The 21,414-nt window shown below is 45.4% G+C and overlaps 1 protein-coding gene across 16 annotated transcripts in view; it reads right to left on the reverse strand.

Moving 5' to 3' along the window:
* The window catches only part of PPP2R2D (protein phosphatase 2 regulatory subunit Bdelta), a 43,944-nt gene extending 22,816 nt beyond the window's left edge, over positions 1-21,128 (reverse strand). For 2 of the 16 annotated variants that reach the window (XM_067024107.1, XM_067024071.1), the window contains exons 1-3: positions 20,952-21,099; positions 20,773-20,865; positions 10,541-10,716 (exon numbers count right to left, since the gene is read on the reverse strand). Coding sequence is in view for 6 of the 16 variants with exons in the window: in XM_059054978.2 (XP_058910961.1) it covers positions 20,773-20,865; positions 20,952-20,958 (100 nt within the window). In the remaining 10 variants the exon portion in view is untranslated. Of the gene's footprint in view, positions 1-10,540; positions 10,717-20,772; positions 20,866-20,951 lie in introns of all 16 variants that reach the window. The other 14 variants (XM_067024138.1, XM_067024067.1, XM_067024128.1 and 11 more) reach the window with 13 other exon arrangements.
* Between the last annotated feature and the right edge of the window lie 286 nt (positions 21,129-21,414).

The following is a 21,414-nucleotide window of genomic DNA, read 5'->3' on the forward strand; positions in this document are numbered from 1 at the left end:
TCATAGCATCAATGCCCATGTGAGATTTGAGGGCAGTAGTTTTCTAAATCCAGCAAACGTCCTGACTACTATAAGCCAGTGCTGCACAGGCACTGGGGACACAATGAACAAGGCCGAGTCTCTGCCCTCCTGGGATGGACACTTTTGTGAATGAATAATAACCAGCGTAGCTCCAGCAGACGTGTGTTCCCACCCTGCCTGGTGACTCGAGTGTAGGCTGAGAGTAGGCAGATGCTCGGCTCAACTAGGTTTGGGGTTTTGCCAGGAGTATGAACCCAGGGGCTGAGAGAGGCAAGAAGGTTAAGAGCGAGCCAGAAGTAACACAGCATTAGACCCTGGAACCCAGCTGAGGGGAGGGAGCAGAGCAGGGAGAAGGGTGAGGGACAGGGACAGGCAGTGCTGAGGACGGTGCAGTGGGGGCAGGAGCCCATCTGAGCTGGAAGCACGGGAGGGAGGCAGAAACCCCAGGGGAGAAGCACCTTAAACTAAGGTTTCAGAGGCGGTACAGCTGGCGATGACCAGGACGCACAGGGTTATGGACTAGCTCAGACGGGGCGGCACCGAGGAGATCTAGAACCACGCCACTGGATCCCGGAGCCTAGAACCCCAGACAGATCACTTACATGGATACAAAGCCACAGGAATGAAGGAAGACAGGCAGCTGAGGCAGCAGATTCTGGCGGGGAGTACACAGGTGTTTGCTACATTATTCTTGTACGTTTCCAAGTTTTTAAGCTTTCCAAAACAAAAACCTACAGATGTGAGTATTTCATTTCCTCTACTTTCATCAGTCTCACTGCCACTGTCTTATGTCCAAAGTGACCATAATCTCTGGCTGAACTATTGTGACAGCCTCTTAAGCCACCCCCCACCCCACCTTGCCCCTTCGAGTCCAATCTCCATCAGGCAGATGGAGGGATGTGTTTAAAGGAATAAGTCACATCACCACCTTGCTTAAAACCCTATCAATACTCAACTTTCACAATCAAAATGAACTCACAACAGTAATTAGACGGGAGATGCAGTTTCCAGCAGTTTGTTTCATTTTCTCCCTCCCCTTCTCCTCTAGTTCAAGATGTGCACCTCCCAGCCTGTGATCACAGTGTGTTCCTAATAAGGAACACAGCTCTGCTAACCTACACAGCCACCAGCAGGATTAATGTCTGCGTGTCCCTCATGAGACCACTGCCCCCTTCCTCACCACTAGGAACTGCATTAGGATCAGTCCCAGGAAGTGGTCACTATTAAAATCAGTCATCTACTCCCCACTAAGGTATCATCAAAACTAATCTTAGGCCAATAAAATAGGAAATGGTGTTCAACCTCCTCAGCCGTCAGGGAAAGAAGGCAAGTAAAAATCACACCGAGACACCACGACATGCCCAGGGAAATGGCTGAAATTCAAGACTGTTCCAAGTGTTAGCAAGGATAGGGAACAACAGGAACTCACACACCACTTGTGGGAGTGAAAACTGGCAACATCCACAAAAGCTAAACGTCCACACATCCCAGGACCCAGAAACCTCACTCTAGATGCACAGCCACCAGAAACACATATGTGTGCCATTAAAGCACTTACAAGAATGTTCCCGGTAGCAGGTTTGCAAGAGAAACGGCTCAAATGTCCATCAACAGTAGAAAGGCTGCATCCGTTGTGGAACGTTCACATGGTGGAGTACCACACAGCAGTGGAAGTGAACAAACAACCACTGCACATAACAATACGGATTAGTTTCGTAAGAAAATACTAAGGAGTACTTACACCACGATCCTATTTATAGTAAGTTCAGAAACAGGGGAATGGAATCCATAATGTCAGCAGCTGGGGTGGAACAGGGCTGCGGGTAAGGCTTAGGTGCTTTCTCGACGTGGGTCATTTCCAAGGACGTTTGCATTTATGAACACCGCTGTGCTGCACACTTGGGCATCTCCCGTGTCCTGTTACTTCTATCCATCTTCTCCGCATGTGCTTCCCCAGCCTGACTCGAGAGTCCACCCTCCCAAGCCTCTCTCTGACTACAGCCTCACCCTCGCCTTGGACGCCCCCTCCCTCCGTCTTCCTGCTCTGAGACACGCCCATCCCTAAGTCCCCCCAAAGCCCGCTCCGGTGGCGGCTGTTTGCTCCCCAACGCCCGCTCACAGATTTTCGTCTGATGCTCCCAGACCACTGGTCCCCCCACTTCACAACACCCCCTTCACACCTTTTCCTCTCAAACTTCCAGCACCTCAGCCACCCACACCTCACTTTCTGTTAATAATTCTGTGTTACTTCTCTGAAAAACAGAAATGCCCAAAAGAGGTCGTCCACACACACCCACAAACAAATATAGCACCTGGGGGACTGATCCTCCCTTCCCCGAGGCAACGGGAGGAGCCGCTGCTTCCAGCTAAGGACCAACCAAAGCCAGAGGTCCGACGCTACTCGGCCTCCTCCAGGACTATGCTCCTCCGTCAATCATCCCTCTTCTCCCCTCCAACAGACTGCTCCCATTTTCAAACAGGGGCGCTGCAAGCTCTCATCTTAAGGAAAAGAGAGGCCCCACGCCCCTCTTCTGGCCTCTGCCGCGCCTCGGTCCCCCCCTAAAGCCGAGCCGGCGGGCTCACTGCGCTCACTGCCTCCCACTCTCTCCGGAGCCCCCTCTAAGGACTGTCTGCTCCCACCGCTTGGCAAGTGCACCTATTTCAAGCCACCCAGCTCCTCTGCCACCATCACCAAACCAGTCAACTTTCCCGGGGCATGAATGTGTCAGACGTGAACTGAGGGTGTGGCCATTGATCTCATGCTCCCTTGCACCTGTCAGAGTGGCATGCAGCCACATATTATAGGACTTCATTTAAATGAAATGTGCAGAACAGGCAAAGCCATAGAAACAGAAAGTAGGTTAGTGGCTGCCAGGAGACGGGGGAGGAAAGATTGAGAAGGGACTGCTAGTGAGTTTCTTTTGGGAGTGATGAAAATGTTCTAAAATTAGCTAGTGGTGATGGCTGCACAACTCTGTTAACATACTAAAACCACTGAACTGTACACTTTAAAAGGATGAGTTTCATGCTATGTGAATTATATGTCAAAGCTGTTTTTTGGAAGTACACCATAAAATGATTGGATCAAGTCATCAAAAGGCTCTTCGCGACTTGTAACCTTTCTCGGTTATATTCTAAAAGTAGACTACATTATTTCAAGTTTTTCTAAACAAAACCCTGCTATGAATTTTTCAACAAAACACTATTTTTTTTGTGTGTGTGTGTGTGTGGTACGCGGGTCTCTCACTGTTGTGGCCTCTCCTGTTGCGGAGCACAGGCTCCGGACGCGCAGGCGCAGCGGCCACGGCTCACGGGCCCAGCTGCTCCGCGGCACGTGGGATCTTCCCGGACCGGGGCACGAACCCGCGTCCCCTGCATCGGCAGGCGGACTCTCAACCACTGCGCCACGAGGGAAGCCCCAAAACACTATTTTTAATCCCCCTTCCATTTAAACCTAAAGATCCCTTGCTTGTGGTTTTGTTCTGTTTTCTGGTTACTTCTTGCAAAGCTTGTGCATAAGGAGATAAGGCAGCAGAAGGATATGGTGAAGCTTGTATTGTTGTTTATCAGGAAAATTAGTGTTTACATCATCCCCTAACTAGATGTCTTGTAGACTTCAAAACTTAGGAAACCACATTTAACCTGTTATTAAAATTAAAGCCCACTGGAAAATTAATCACTCCTTTCAAGGAAAATCCAATTCATACAGAATATTCCATTCTATCCCCCCCACCACATGTTAAAAATTAGAAAGTTTTAACCCAAAAGGCTATCTGACTGTCCATATTCACCTTTCTCCCACACTTGAATTACAACTAGGAGATTTTATACTTAATTTCATGCTTAGTAATTCTTTCGGTAAAATAGAACTGTGTGGTCCACGGCAGAAGCCTGATCCAAAGCAAGCCAAAGCACTCTGTAACTATGAAGGACAGGGCAATGTCTCTGTAACACAATCATCAACGTACTTACTAGGCTCTTTTGAAAATTAAAAAGCAGCATCTTGCCCTAACATGAGTCCAGCCCACCTGTGCACACTGCATCTGGAGCAATATTTATTTTTAAACACAAAGGCGATCGTGCTGTTCTCCCACTAAGACACATCATGTGAACCCCCCACCGCCCTTGAAGAGGAAATCCTCATTCTCTTCTCGCCTTCGCTTTCTATGGTCTGATCACCCAGGCCTTTTTCAGTTTCCTGAACTGGTCATAATTCTTCCTGTTTCAAGCCCTCCTCCACGCTCGACTCTGCCTGGACCCCTCCTCCCATCCCTCAACCCAGGCCATGCCCGTCCATCCTTCACTTCAGAGCTCAAAGGGCCACTGCCCAGGGAACCCCTCTGACCCCTTCTGGAGCCCTCATCACAATGGCAATTAACTGGTTAACTGCTTCCATCCTAGGACCATGTCTGTTGCAGAGCAGTGCTTTGCTCAGGGTACCTTCCACACCATGGACGCGTGTACAAGAAGCAAAAGAATGAGGAGGTCAAAGTTCATTTATTGCCTCAGGTCACTTACTATTCTCAGCAAAGTTTCTTCTTTCAGTCCCTCTCCTCTGCTGCATACCTAGACATGTAACAACACACAACTCCTCACTAGAATTTCAGACTCAGTCAAACTAGCAAGAAGACAGTGACTAGTATTTTTGTCATCTACAGTAAAAAGGTCATTACCTTGAGGAACTGGTACCAAAAGAAGAATAACCTCTGTCTAAATTTGAACCAAGTCCATCACATTAGAAAAACAAGGCTGCTAATGTTTCTCCTTAAATGCCAACTTTTGTTAGCCTCTGTTAGGAACACACACAGCCCTGAGATTCTTCCTTATAACTAAGTACAAAGTTAAGTATATTTAAACACACATGAAAGAACTCACAGATATCTAAGTTAGAGAAACCCTAAAATAGGCAAGATTATCAAGTAAGTAAGAACTTTACCAGGTGAATGATAAAACAAGTCAGAGTTTACCAAACTTTAAGCAATTACCCACCCCAACTTTGTGATGTTTTACTATAGAAAAAACTTGTAACAAGCTATTTTTGACCAGTAATTTCACTCAATACATATAAATAATCCAATTTCCAAATACCTTTTCAGGAATACATTTATTGTTTAAGGGTAAAAATGTAAAAAGTACCTTCAATGACCAAAAACAACATAAAAAATGAGGCTAGAAACGTATTATTTCTATTTCAAAAAATCCATATCTAATTCTGCCATAAAATGGAATGAAATTCTGATACATTCAAGAGAATGAGAAGACAAGCTACAGATGGGGAGAAAACATCTGCAAAAGACACATCTGATAAAGAACTGGTATCCAAATATACAAAAGAACTCTTAAAACTCAACAATAACAACCTAATTACAAAATGGGCGAAAGACCTTAACAGACACCTCACCAAATAAGATATACGCATGGCAAACAAGCATGTGAACAGATGCTCCACAGCATACGTCATCAGGAAAATGCGAAGTAACATGCAATACCGCTACACACCTATTAGAATGGTCAAAATCCAAAGACACTGACAACACCAAGTGCTAGAGAGGATGCGGAGCGGCAGGAACTCTCTTTCTTCGCTGGTGGGAAAGTGCAGAACAGCGCAGCCACTGCAGGAGACAGTCTGATGGCTTCTAACAAAGATAAACACCCTCTTACCATATGATCCATCCAGCAACTTTGCTCCTTGGTGTTTACCCACAGGAGTGGAAAATGTACGTCCACACAGAAACCTGCGCACAAATGTTTGTAGCAGCTTTATTCATAACTGCCCAAACCTGGAAGCAACCAAGATGTCCTTCCGTAGGTGAACGGGTTAATGAACTGTGGTCCATCCAGGCACTGGAATATTACTCAGCATACAAAGAAACGAGCCACCAAGCCACGAAAGACAGGGAAGAACTTTAAATGCTTATTACAAAGTGAAAGAAGCCAATCTGAAGAGGCTGCCTCTGCTGTATGATTCCAACTCTGTGACATTCTGGGAAAGGCAGAACTTTGGAGACAGTAAAAAAAAAACAAAAACCAATCAGTGGCTGCTGGCGGTGGGGGGGGGCGGGAAGGAGGGGTGAACAGGCTGAGCAAAGAGGAGTTTGACGGCAGGGAAGCGACTCTGTATGAGACTATACTGATGGAGACGTGTCATTACACATTTGTGCAAACCCACAGAATATACAACATCAAGAGTGAACCCTGAGGTCAACTATGGACTATGGGTGATAATGATGTGCCAGTCTTGGCTCTTTGACTGCAACACATGTAACATGCTGTTACGGCAGGGGGTGCTGACGGTGGGAGAGGTTGAAGGGGGAGGGTGGCATATGGGCAATTGTTGTACCTTCCTCTTAATTTCGCTGTGAACCTAAAATAGCTCCAGGACAATAAAATCTTTAAAGAATTCTGATACATGCTACAACTTGGGTAGATCTTGAAAACATTATTTGTAGTGAAATAAACCAGATACAGATGGACAAATATTGTATAATTCCAGTTTTATATGCAGCTCCTGGAACAGGAAAATACCCAGAGACAGAAAGCAGAATAGAGATTTTACCAGGGGCTGCAGGGAGGAGAGAAGAGGGAGTTGATATGTAACAGGTGGGGTGTCTTCGTTGGAGATGATGAAGAAGTTTTGGGTATAGGTAGTGGTGGTCACACAATGCTGTGAATGTAATTAATGCCACTGAGTTGTACACGTAGGAATAATTAAAATGATCAATATTAAGCTATGTATAGTTTATCACAATTAAAAAAAATTCACAAACCTCAAAAAAAAAAAAAGCCAAATCCACGTTAGGCTGAGTGTCACTTTTTTCTCTGTAGGTCAAATGAAACAAGGAGATGCAACCTCAGGAGCCAAGTCTGAAAGGTGAGGGCACCTGTTCTCCCTAAACCCAGCCTGCCCTCTGCCGGCCACCACCAGGCCTGCACAGCCAGCGACCCCAAAGATAAATTTTTTTTTTTGGCCGTGCCACACACAGCTTGTGGGATTTTAGTTTCCCAACCAGGGATTGAACCTGGGCCCTTCCGTGGGCCCTCAGCAGTGAGAGTGCAGGATCCTAACCACTAGACCACTAGGGAATTCCCCCAAAGGTAACCTTTCAATGGATTTCTAAAACAACAATTCATACAATTATATTATTTTACTTAGGAACACATTTTACCCTGAACAGTACTTTAAAAGGCACACAGAAAGTCCTAAGTGGATAATTTCACAATTCCAATCAATTTCTCCTTTTCCTGCTGAATTCTACTGTGCTTTAATGGACATTAAGTAGACTGAGAATGGTTAAAATAAAGATTTTTTGCATTCTCTTATTTTCAGATTGATATCACTACTACATACCTGAACATAACCAGGGCTTGATGGCGGGAAACAATTAATGGTCACTGTGGGTAATACTACTTCAAGAACTATCTCTGATCTCAGGTGGCTTCAACAACTGACAGATACGCGCTTTTTGTTATCATAACCAAAGTCAAAATCTAAGAAATGCTGACCTCTAACATTCAATTAGATCCTTAAGGTCTAACAAAAGCAAGACAACTGGAGAAAAAGCAGCAGCAGTACATGTATTTTGATAAAAATTCAGAAGCAGGGAATTTATAGGCCAACTTCATGGCAGAAGTTGCCACTGGTGAAGGAAGGAGAGAAAAGTACAGGAAATGGAATTGGGGAGTTAAAAAGAGAGAGAGAACTTCAACTGTAACTTTTACATATTAAATCTGAAACAAATATGACCAAATGCTGAGAACATGGGTGTTTACAATTAGCATATAATATTATATATATTTTAATAAACATACCTTACATTTATATGTAACTGTATAATTAATAATTATATAATTATTGATATTATGTTAATAATATATATATTACTACTTATTTTAAAGGAAAACTATAAAGTTTATCAAAATGTGAGGTGGCAAGGACTTCCCTGGTGGCACAGTGGTTAAGACTCTGCGCTCCCAATGCAGGGGGCCAGGGTTCGATCGCTGGTCAGGGAACTAGATCCCACATGCATGCTTCAACTAAAAGTTCACATGCCACAACTAAGGAGCCTGCCTGCCTCAACTAAGGAGGCTGGCAAGTTGCAACTAAGCCCATGAGCTGCAACTAGGACCCAGAGGACCAAAAAAAAGAAAAAAGAAAAAAAAAGCTATAGTGGAGAAAACAGATATTGTTAAGGAAAAAAAAAATAGTGAGGTGGCAAATGGTTGTTTCAAGATTTAAAATATTACTCCTAGGGACTTCCCTGGCAGTCCAGTGATTAAGACTCCGTGCTTCTTCCACCACAGGGGGCGTGGGTTCTATCCCCAGTAGGGGAACTAAGATCCCACATGCTGCACAGCGCGGCCAAAATGTAAATAATAAAATAAAAAGTAAATAAATAAAATATTTCTCCTATATGTAAGGTGTATCCGGAAAAAAAAAAAAAGAAAAGAAATTACGACATTTCTTTAGTACACGCAAATTGCCGAAACCAAGCCACAAGCAGCACCCATCAGATGGATAGTTAGTTAGGTCCATCTACAAACGCACTGATGTACCAGGCACTGAAGGCCCCTCATTCAATAATCATCATCAGCTGGGCTGCCATTTTGCTTTGCTTTACATCTAGTTACAAATACTAGAGCTTCAGTAATATATATTCTTATGGATATCTATTTTGTCATCACAGATACCTGGAGCAGAACAATTAAAACTCGGAAAAATGGGGTTGATACAAACTAGATAAAACAGATATAAGCAATAGGATTTACTGTACACCACAGGGAACTATAGTCAGTGTCTTGTATCTTATAGTATAGTAATAACCTATAATAGAAAATAATCTGGAAAAAATATACATGTAACTGATTCACTGTGCTGTACACCTGAAAGTAACACAATATTATAAATCAACTATACTCCAAAAAACCCCTAAGAAACAAAAAACCTTAAAAAAAATGTTCAGGGTGTTTTCAAGTGGCAGCCTAAACAGCACATGTTCATAAGTAGCAGGAAGGGAAACCTTCCTCCGTTGTTATAAAGCTAGTCTTTTCCTTTTTATCATCACAAAAACAATGCTGCCTTCGTGTGGAACATTAAATAATACAGAGGCGTGCAGAATAAAAGCCAAAGTCCCTCTGATGCAAATCTGACCCCTCACTGCCCCCGGTCCCCACTGACGTTAGCCATCCTGCATCTTCCAGACATTTACAACCCCACTCAGTTTTACATGCAATCACTGTTCTGTGAATTGCTTTTTTTCACCTAACACGTCACAAACTTCTCTCCGGCAGGCACAGACCCCTTTAACCCACAATATGGGTGCACCACAATGCATTTAATCAATTCACTACTTTGGGGCATTTTTTTCCTGATATTTTATTGCTGCAATGCACAACTCTGTAAATACATCTTCATGAAATACTGGCACAGGACTTCCCTGGTGGCGCAGGGGTTAAGAATCTGCTTGCCAATGCAGGGGACATGGGTTGGAGCCCTGGCCGGGGAAGATCCCACATGCCACGGAGCAACTAAGCCCGTGTGCCATGACTACTGAGCCTGCGCTCTAGAGCCCACGAGCCACAACTACCGAGCCTGCGTGCCACAACTACTGAAGCTGGTGTGCCTACAGTCTGTGCTCCATAACGAAGAGCAGTCTCTGCTCGCCACAACTAGAGAAAGCCCATGCGCAGCAACGAAGACTCAATGCAGCTAAAAAAAAAAAAAAAAGCTGGCATATTCCTGTAAGTGGAATGAATCATAGGCTCCCAACCCTCGCTTAAGGTTTGACAGATATATGTGAAATTGCCCTCCAGAAAAATGTGTAGAGATACTCTTTCCAGAAATGTAAAGCAAAAATAAAACCTCACCACTGCTTTAATTAAAACATCTTTGCGGGCTTCCCTGGTGGCACGGTGGTTAAGAATCCGCCTGCCAATGCAGGGGACACGGGTTTGAACCCTGTTCCAGGAAGATCCCACATGCCGCGAGCAACTAAGCCCGTGTGCCACAACTACTGAAGCCCGCATGCCTGGAGCCCGTGCTCTGCAACAGGAGAAGCCACCGCAATGAGAAGCCCACACACCACAATGAAGAGCAGCCCCCTTGCAGCAACAAAGACCCAACGCAGCCAAAAATAAATACATATAAAATAAATTTAAAAAGAAGTCTTTGCTCATTAATGCCCTTTCTTTGATGATTTATATGAACTCTCTTACCCCCTTTAAAAAATGAATGACACGTTTACAGATACGGTTAAAAATGAGGACTCATCGTTTGTTCCTTTTTTACACCCAAATTTTCCACATCATTATCAGGGAACTTGATACCTTTGGGGCAGGTATCATGACTCACTAAGAATTCACAATTTATTAAAACACTTCCTATGTGCCAGCACTGCGCCACATATAGCACAAGATATAGAATCCATACACCCATGTTTTAGTCGTGACTTTCTCATCTCTGGAGATCTAGATAAACTAGGCTAAAGTCTGTCCCCCAGTCTGTGTAGTCTAACAGCCTTACCAAGCTCTCTCTCTGCTTTCACAGTCCCTCTCTGAGCTCCGGCTCTCAACATTCAGTTCACCCTATGACTCTCTCCTGTTGTCGCGCACTGCTCCTCTTCCGCACCACTACTGACCGAACAAAGAGCTCAGCTTTTTCTTAATTCCCGACAGCGGCAACAGCAACAAAAACACCGCCTGTAGAAGACACACATACAGTGGACGTAACTGAAAAATTAAAACTCAAGGTTAATGAAAAATATTCAGAGATTAGTACTTATAATGTATTAAAAAGCTTTTAAAATTGATTTCTAAAAACCTCAGTAGACAAATGGACAAGAGATACAATCTGACAATTCACGGAAGAAACAGAAATAGTTGATAAAAAAATCTCAATTGCCGAACTGTAAGGAAATGCAAACTACAACGTTAAAATTGACATTAAAAATAGCTAAAATTAAAAAGTTTGATATTCCCAGCATGAATGGAGAACGAAAAGTTTGGGGAAGGTGTAAGTCAGCACCGTCTTTTGGAGGACAATTTGGCAGCCTAAAAATGTCAATGTTGGGGGCCTTTGAGTGTGTCTGTTTCTAGGACTCGAGCCGCAGGAACGCCTGCCCCAGGCAGATGGACGGACAAGTCTCTTTACTGCAGCATCTTTAGTAATAGCAAAACTTGGAACCCACCAACAGAGGACTTATTAAATAAATGAGTAATCCGTACAACTATATACTCTGTAGCCATCAAAAAGGATCAGATCGAGCTATGCAAGAAGGCAGCATGGTTAAAAATACTGACGTATGGGCTCTGGACCCAGAACACCTGGGCTGAAATCCTGACCTCAGCACCCACTAGCTCTGTGTCCTTGGGCAAGTGACTCCATCTTCTCAGATTCAATGTGCTCATTTGTAAACACAAGCAACAGTAGCCCTGACATCTCCAGGGGCTATGTTCAGGGTCAAACAGGCTCAGGTGTACGCACGGCTCAGCAGAAAGCCCTGGTCACTGTACCATCTCAAATCACACACTGCTGATGCAAACAAGCAAGCAAACAACATGTATAACAGGAGTCACACTTGGTTAGGGATTCAAAAACTGCTGCTTACGCGCAAGCTAAATTTTAAAACAAAAGTACATAAAAAAACGAACAGGAAACGGTCTAAAAAACATACACAGACTGTTAAGGGTCATTATCTCTGGGGAGGAATGAAGAACTTTTTCTTTCACTCTTTTTACATCTGCATCATTTGAGTTACTTTAAATAATGAATGCTCTGCTTTTGTATTCTGAGACAAAAACAGCAAAATCCAGTAAAGATGAGAGGGGACAATTAATCTTAAAATCTGCCCTGTTCTGTTATTCCTATTGCTAGTAGCTAGCTTTAAAGCAGTAGTTCTCAAAATGTGGTCTGTGGACCCCTGCGGGTACCCAAGAACCTCTTCGAGGACCACAAGGTCAAAGCTATTTCCACATTAATACAAACACCGCGTTGCCATTTTCACTGTGTTGTCATCTGCACGAGTGGCTGAAACTGCTGGGGTCCAGCACACATCACTCAGCAGCAAAGGACCCGCACCAGCAGTCCTGCTGTTCCTACCGCGCGGGCAGGAAGGAAAGAAAGGAAAAAAGCCAGTTTTACTGAGGAATATCCTTGATGAACCATCAAACGAATTAATTTTACTCAATCCCAACCCATTAGTAGGAGTCTTTTTTTTAAAGTTTATTTATTTTTGGCTGCGTTGGGTCTTCGTTGTAGTGTGTGGGCTTCTCACTGCAGTGGCTTCTCTTGTTGCGGAGCACGGGCTCTAGGTGCACAGGCTTTAGTAGTTGTGGTGCACGGGCTCAGTAGTTGTGGCTTGTGGGCTCTAGAGCGCAGGCTCGGTAGCTGTGACGCACTGAATTAACTGCTCCGCAGCATGTGGGATCTTCCCAGACCAGGGCTCAAACCCGTGTCCCCTGCATTGGCAGGCGGATTCTTAACTAGTGCGCCACCAGGGAAGCCCCCAGTATGAGTCTTTTCAATATGCTTTGTGGTAAGATGGGCGCTAGGCACACAGCAGGTTTGCTGTACCCCCGAGGACAGCGACTGTCTCAAGGAAAAGCACGTGCACGGCTGTTAGTGCCGCAGGTTGAACCAGCCATTTTCACGGAATGCCACTTTTATCTGAAAGAACTGACCAACTACGGTTGTTTAGATTTTGACATCTGGCAGAAATTTTCTTAAAATGAGCCACTTACTACACAGAAAACAACTGACGGTATATGTTGCCAAGGACAAAATCCAAGCTTTCAAGAGAAATCAGAATTTTGGAAAGCTTGTTTCTACTACTATTAATTTGACAGCTTCCCACTTGAAGACTTTTCTAATGAGATCAGTGGTGATTTTCTTCATCTTGTACAATGAAATGTATCGACATTTAGAAGATCTGAAAAACTCAGTGCACCAATATGTATTTCCAAATGATCAAGGTGTGATGCTACCAAATTACCCACATGAGTGAGCAAAGGATACAGTCAAAGTACAAGATAGAACTATGGACTTGAATGCTAACAGGGGGTAAACAATTCATTGATATGGTCTCAGGTTCCAAAGTGTAACTAGAAGAAACCACCACGTGTGCAGTTCTGTTGTATATTCAAGTGGAATATCCACAATCACATGAAAAGGCTACTGAATCACCCCTCCCTGTTCTAACGATATGTAAGTATGAGGCCTAATTTCTTCATATATTTTGATAAAACAACAGTAACAGATTGAATGTAGAAGCAGATCTGGAAATCCACCTGTGTCCTATTAAGCCCTACACTTAAAACACTTGCAAAGCATAAAACAATGGCACTCTTCTCCATCTTTTTTGGTTTTGGTAAAGGTGTTTTTCATTAAAAATGTTATGATAACATGTAATAGATTTATTATTAAAGTGAAGTAATAAGTAGTTCCAGTTGTCCTAATTTCCAATACAGTCAATACTGACAGACATAACCCTCAGGAACAAAAAGCTCTCTGGTCCTCAAACATTATTAAGGGTATAAAACCAAGAGGTTTTGGAACCAAAAGGCTTTGAGAACCACTGGCCTAGCACAGCGCAGGCAAACTACCACGTGAAACCAAAATCTGGCCCTTGCTGATTTGTAAATAGTGGCACTGGCCCACTGTCACACCCTTATTTCCTGGGGTCTCTGGCTGCTTTCCTGCTGCCAAGGCACAGCTGAGTTGAGAAGATGAGACAAGACTGGCCTGCAAAGTCCGAAATAGTTACTATTGGGCCCTTTAAAAAGAATCCGCAAACCTCTGATTTAGTGTAAGCCCACGCTGCCAGCCTTTGTAGTTGCAGTAGCTGAGCAGCTGGCATTTCTGTCTCCACTTGTACCCCGTCACCACCCATTTTCCAAAGGCCAGAGGGACCTTCCATAAAGTTGATGTCACTCCTCTACTGAGAATCTTAAACGTTTATGATCACATTTACTTCGAAACACAATTCAAAGTGCTCAGCACGGTACTCACGGCTTTTACTCCTCACTCTGGTCCCTGCCAGCCTGCCCCTTGACTCGGGCCCTGCCTTTCTTTGCCAGACAAACACACCAAGTACTCTGGTTTCCCAGAATGCCCCACGCTCTCTGCAATCTCCACTCCAAGCCCCCTCAATCTGGAACATTCTTCTCCCTTTCCTTCCTCCCTCTTCCTACACCCGGATTTCCTTCCCTTCACTCCCCACCCAAGTCCTGTGTACTGGGCACGCCGTCACACCCCCCCGCACACCCCCCGCTCTCACGGCGGTGCCAGGACCCAACTGCTTGCCAGTCACTGTCTAAACACAGGGTTTCGTGAAGCAGAAACTGTGTTTTCTCCTCTGCAACATTCAGCACGAACAGACCTTCAGGACACTGTTGCGAACTTTTTAGATGAACTAAGCTGAAAGCTAGCCCCCGTAACACCCTTCATTTTCTTAAGGTGGCTCCCTGGAGCAACACAGAGTAAGTTACTCTCCTATGCAAGAGGGTCTCTTAAAACAGCAACATTTTGCTATCATCAAAGAGAACACAAACAACAACTGCTGTCAAGGGTGTGGAGCAAAGGGAACCCTCCTCCGCTGTTGGTGGGAGTATAAACTGGTGCAGCCACTGTGGAAAACAGTGTGGCAGTTTCTCAAAAAACAAAAAATGGAGTTATCATATGATCCAGCAATTCCACTCCTGGGTATAAGATTTGAAAAAACCCAAAAACACTAATTTGAAAAGATACATGCACCCCAATGTCCATGGCAGCACCATTTACAATAGCCAAGATATGGAAGCAACCTAAGCGTCCATTGACAGATGAATGGATAGAGAAGATGGGGCACATCTACACAATGGAATACGACTCAGCCATAAAGAGAATGAAATAATGCCATTTGCAACAACATGGAGGGACCTGGAGGGCATTATGCTAAGTGAACTCAAAGACAAACCCTGTATGGTATCACTTATATGTTCAATCTAAAAAACACAACAAACTAGTGAATATAACAAAAAAGCAGCAGACAGATACAGAGAACAAACTTGTGGTTATGGTGTGGGGGGTATATAGGGGTGGCGAAATGGGAGGTACAAACTATTGGGTATAAGATAGATTCAAGGATGTACTGTACAGCGTGGGGAATAGAGCCAATATTTTGTAATAACTGTAAATGGAAAGTACCCTTTAAAAATTGTATGAAAAATTAAAAAAAAAAAGACACCAACATTTTAACAGTTATCAGTTACTGTGAGCCAGTTTGCCAAAGCTTTTCCTGTGTTACCTGGAATCTTTCTAACAACCTGTAATGGTCACAGGAAATAGCACCCTGTTTTACAGCTGACGAACAGAAGGTAAGTAACTGTCACGTTAACACAAAGCTAATAAGAGGGCTGAAGTGGAATTTGTACCAAAATCTTTCAATATCTTGATTAACATCAAGTTGAAGAGCAAGCCTAAGCCATATGATAAAACTAGAGAACAAGCAGGACACAGCCAATGCTAAACACCATGACACGCTAAGTAACAGGAAAGGATGTTAAGAGTGGCTGAGCAGTGTTTCATAAAGAAAGTGGAATCTGAGATGGATTTAGATGGATGACTAGGTGTGGAAGGAAACTAAAAGAATATAGAAATCCCCCACGTTTTTTTTTTGGCCACCCCGCATGGCTTGAGGGATTTTAGTTCCCCGACCAGGGATCGAACCTGGGCCCCAAGCAGTGAAAGCCCGGCATCCTAACCACTGGACTAACAGAGAACCCCTGGGAAATGCCCCATGTTTTGAAAGCTCACTGTACGTCACTTTGCTTTTACCAAAGACCTACAGCTTGCTAACTGAAAGAAATCTGAAGATTTCACTTTTGGAAAAAAAAGGGGGGGCAAAATAAGCCTTCAGCATTTGTTTTGCAGGAAATGATTAATCAGGTAGCGCACCCTGAGCAGTGAGAGGGGCCCCACCAAGCTCCTTCTCCAGGAGCTACACTGAGAGCATCTCAGCATCAAGCTGCCAGAGCTTTGAACTGTGTCTGAGCGTCTGGGCTTTACCTTGCCTCCTTCCGTGCCTCTGTTAGGAGTGTCATAAGGTAACTGACACCTGTGGCTAAGGTAATTATTGCTTCTCCCTTTACCCCATTTCGGCTTACGAAAGGTTTTGTAGGAATTGCTCTGCTTCCAGGTAGGATAGCAGTGGAAAGCTGTATTCTACGTTGGGAAAGAAATATGAGCCCAGATCAAGGCATGGGAAGATCACTGAATAACGATGGAAAAACCAAGAGGTCAGGCCCTATGGAAGGGATCTGAGGTGAGTGGAGAGATTGAGGGAGGTCGGGAAAAACTAAGAGACTGCTACTTTCACATTTAAATATAGCTACAACTAAACCCAAACACCTTAAAATACATGAAAATTAGTGAACAGTTGTACCGAACACTTCAACAACACCTTACAGGTTCAAAAGCACAGCACTGTTTTATCTCAACAAAAATCTTATGATGTGATTTCTAGATAAGCAAGTGGAGGTTTACAAAGGGCTTTCAAGCTTGATAAACGGCAGACATGAAATGAACCCAGAACTTCCCATCAATACAACAGATTTTTAAAATCAAGGAATAAAAAAATCAAGGAGTATGATTTGATACTACCATAAACCTGCACCTGATTATCTAACTAAGCTCAGTCCAGCTTCTTGAATGCACAGCCTGATTTCAGAGACACTACAATGTAGCTGTGCTCAGTAGGTACACTGAATGGATTAATCTTAAAAAAACCATACACATCTGATTTCTTTAAGACAATCTCCACAGGAAAAAACTATCACAGTACTCTAGAAATAATGACTATGACTGAAAAGTTTTGCATTCACAAATATGGCATTTCATTGATTCTAAGAAGCACATTTTCCCTCATTTTCACATCTTTGAAATCACATGTATATTATATTCAATGAAACACAATAACTTCCTGCTACTGACACCCGAGTGCTCTTAATTTTTGTTACCCTTCGCCAATTCAAATGTTTCCTTCTTTCATAACATCTATGTAAACCCTTTCAGAAAGGCTGGCCATACCAGATTACCCAGAAACCTACATTATTTACACAGCTTCCCAGACTCAAGCTTGAATTAAGCAGATGAACCTTTAGTTTTGTTAAGCATTATGCTTCTAGAAAAAGATTAATATCTAATTCAAAGCAATAGATTAGATCGTGGATGAACAAACTGGTTAAAATAAAATCATCAAATAGAAAGTCTAGACACTTAAATGTACACACTCTGAGATGAAAAGAACCAGCTGCTCTCAAGTTATGCAAAAAACTATGTCAATCCAGGCAGTAGCTCATGACAAGCCCTTCCCTCCTCCAACCCGTTCCCCCTGTTCCTCCGGAAAATCAGAAGGGCAACGAGCGTGCCAAGCAGCAGACGCAGAGCTTCCCGGCAGCAGGGCAGCGGAGGGCCTGTGAGAGTGACTCGGCAGCCCTGCTCACTTGGCACTCAGCTGTCCCCGCTGCTTACTGTCTCTGTAGTATCTATTCTTCAAATACTTGGAGAATGGCCGTTCTGAAACCCTTGTTACTAATCTTAAATCATTTTGATAGGCACTCCCTTTAAAGACAGCTCATTTTCATTTGCTTTCAGAGGTCGTTTCCTGTAATTCTTGGTAGTGAGACCTGTCCTGAGCTTTGGAAGGACAGAGCAATCCCACGGCTGGGGAGTCACACCCCACAGTGGGGCCTTCAACAGTACTGGCCACAAGCGGTCACTGATGCAGCACCGCACGCATGGGCCCTGGAGCCAGCTGGCCCAGCTTCCAACGCTGGCTTGGCTACTCTGCCGACCAAGTCACCTGTCCTCTGGGCCTTGGCTTCCACATCTAAAACTGGGAACAACAAGAGTTTCTCCTTTCCAGGGTTGTGTGAAGGCTGAATTAATGGGCACAAGGATCTTGAAGCAATCTCGGGAACATAATAAGACTTAACCATCTTTACCTCCAGGCTGGGTCTTCTACAAGGCTGTGGGGTGAGGGAGGGGCACCTAGCCCTCAAGCTTTAAGTAGAGCTCACACTGCTGAAGACAGACAAGTGAAGGACTGTAATATCGCGTGACACCTGCAAAAGATGTTCATGCAGTGAAAGTTGCCCAAGGAAAGGGAGTAGGGGCTGGGTGATGGTGACAAAACACCCCGCGTGAAAAATCTGTATAAATATTTAACAACTTCCAAAGAGTAGTCATTGTTTAGAGCATAAGTATTTGGAGGTACAGGCTAACAACCTTCTCACTTCCTTCTGGAAGCCTCCCCCTGGTCTTACTATTTTGACTCTTTGTTCATCTAGGCATAAAACCTCACCTACTCCACCTTCAGGGGCGATGCCTACCACCCTGGCCAGCTTGTCACAGGGGAAGGAGAGGGGACAAGTCACCAGGGACTGTCACTCACACATCTTCTCACCAGCAGGACAATTACTAGTTTCCTCTTGAGCCCACCTCTATCCCTATTTGCAGGGAGATGGAAATCCCTGGTAGCAGGATGGGCTGACCTGACCTACAAGCAAAACCCTGTTGTTTCTTTAAAAAAAAAATTATACTCTAATAAAGATATATTTTATTAAAAAAAAACCCATCATCAAATTTTACACATTATAATACTTGCTTCAGGTGTCCCCCCAAACTCTATTAGCTTTAAAAACAAAAAGGAAATCAAAAGCCTCTCTCCACTATACCCACTCCTCAACCTTCAAAAGTCAGGGGAGACCACACGTGCCCCTGTACCCCTCATGTCCATACTCAAGCAAGGAGAGGCCCACCTCAGTCACTTTCTGATCACTCACAGCAGCGGAAAGCAGAAAGACGCTACAGAATTTAGGGTTTTACCAGAGAACTCTGCAAAGTGGAGCTTGGAATAGAACAAAACCTTAAAGAATGAAACACCTCACCACCCACAAATCTGAACAAATAAATTTACCATACCTCTAGTCCTACAGTCCAAGTATCGACGTCCAGTAACCTCCCTTAAATTACACTTCCCGTTAATTATCTCTTATCAACACTTCTTCACCAAGGCTGAGTCTCGGCATGGGACAAGCTTCACCACCAGCTTCTTTATTCTCGTTGCTTAACAGTCGCTAGCTGTTAACAATTACTTTTTCCTTCTTTCTCATGGACTTTTATGGAAATAGTACAATTCAAACAGGTAGTATCACGACTATTTGACGAAATAATGAATGTTATACATGTGTTAACCCTGATAGAGAATTAAGTATGGAGTAAGACAGAGAGCTGTGAAGACACAGGATCAAAAAAACATGTAGGTAACTACCACAAAGCGATCTTACAAAATAGATAACTCAAAATACCAAACTTTTAGATATAGTCAAAATTTTACTTAAAGTAGGGATGTAAAACTGCAAATAGTTCCAGTTTAATTCAGAGAACAAAATATTTCTGTCAAGCCTTTTTAAAAGTAAAGAATACCATTTTCGAAGTGTAACATCACACTTAAAATACACCATTTTAGTTAGACTTACATTTGAATTCATTCGGCTTATCAACTAAACCTTCTTATAAAAAGGGAAACAAACCAGAAGTTAAGACAGGCATTAAGCCCTCCCACCTTCCTACCCGTGAGTAAACGGGTTTTGCTTTATCCCCGATAGAAATTTTGAGTAAGCTCAACGGTCACCCACTTGGCGCTGCAAAGTGAAAAAAAACGTACCTTACGTGAATGTAAAGAAAAATCTCAACCTCAAATCAGATACATCTTCACAAATTTCTGAAGCACCGTTTTACCTGCTTACTGATCTGGGCACTGTTTGTCTCCAGATGTCAGAGGATCTCCAGATGTCACTCTGCCGGGGGAGGTGCAGAGCGAAGGAGGACGGAGCCAAAGGTCGCGGGAGCGGGCACGGTGGATGAAAGGCGCAGGACACCTGACCAGAGGCTGCTAGTTACTTGGGGCAAAGAAGGTGTAGCTCACGCAAACACAAATACTTTTAAAGAGAGGATTAAAGGCTCACCATGTTGACTAAGACGGCTGAACAACAGCAAAAGAGTCACCGCCTGACTTTACACTCCCGAGTCGCTGCACCGCGCGCACCGGGTCACGAGTCTAGGCGTTCTTCCTTCAGGACGACACGCGGCGCCGTGGGAAGCGCCCCCGCCCCCCGCAACGCCGCTCCCCTGCGACCACCGTTACGGAAAAGACCAACCAACCTCAACACCGCAAAGTTCAAAAGTGCAATCTGCAGCAGGAACTTTAAAACACGCCGCCGAAGAAGGAAAAAGGAGCTGATAAGAAAACTGAAAAACTTCGGAACCTTAGAAAGCAATCTAAAGCACCAAGCTGTCCGACCCTGTTTTGAAAGCAGAAACTGAGGCCGGACAGGATGCCCCCATCGCACAGGTGATGGACAGGGGCCCCCGACCTGACCCAGGCCGGAGCGATTCCCCACCCGACTCCTGCCAGTCTGCAGTTACCCCAAGCTTACGTTTCTCGAGTCCCCGGCTTCTGCAGTTATTTCCGGAGCTCCAGCAAACGCAGGAGGCAGCCACTTGCAGCGGAAAGAACCCAGAATCCACTCGGAAGACCCGATATCTGCGCGCTCCGCGACCTTGGGCCCCTGACATAACCCCCGGGGTCGCCTCCCCTAGGGACCGGGTCGGCGTCGCCTCCCCGGCGGACCGGACCTCCGAGCGCGCGCCCGCCCCGCGCCCCGGCCAGGAGCGGCCCAGCCGGGCCCTGGGGGCGCCCAGGTGCACGGCCTTACCTTCCGCCACGTCCTCGTCCACGGCCCCCTTGACCTGCGAGAAACACCACTGCAAGTCGTTACCGCCCGCAGGGCAGCCGCCGCCTCCGGGTCCTGCGGATACACCGGGCGCGTCAGGCTCGCGCCCCTAGCCCCTCGTCCCTCGCCCGCTCCCGACCCCGCCCCGCGCGAGCCCTCACCTGCCATGGCCGGTCGGCCAGAGCGCTGCCGGGCGCGGCCGGGCGCCGAGACGGCGGCGGACGTAGGAGGCGGCCGCCGCGCTGCTGCCGCTCAAGCACCTCAGCCCGGCCGCCGCCGCCGCCGCCGCCGTATTTTTTTTCCCTTTTCAAAATGGCGCCCAATGCCCGTCGTCCCGCTCGATGGCGTCATCCTCCGCCGCCTCCGACGGCCGTGGGCGGGGGCGGGGCCGCCGGGAGTCTCCTCCGAACTGGGCGGGGCGGGGCGGGGCGGGACGCACGGCCGCTGGGGGCCTCCCGGGTGTGCCGACTGCGCCTGCGCTACCTGGGCCGCGCCCCACCCACTGGGAACGGGGCTTCGGGGTTGCCGGCGACCTCCCGGCCGGGGGGCGGCTGTGAGCCCGGAGTTCGGTGATCCCCTGAAGATCAGCCGCGGGGCTGCTGCCGGCCGTCCGCCCCTCTGGGG

Source organism: Kogia breviceps, chromosome 2 (genome assembly GCF_026419965.1).
Source record: "Kogia breviceps isolate mKogBre1 chromosome 2, mKogBre1 haplotype 1, whole genome shotgun sequence".
Taxonomy (NCBI): domain Eukaryota; kingdom Metazoa; phylum Chordata; class Mammalia; order Artiodactyla; family Physeteridae; genus Kogia; species Kogia breviceps.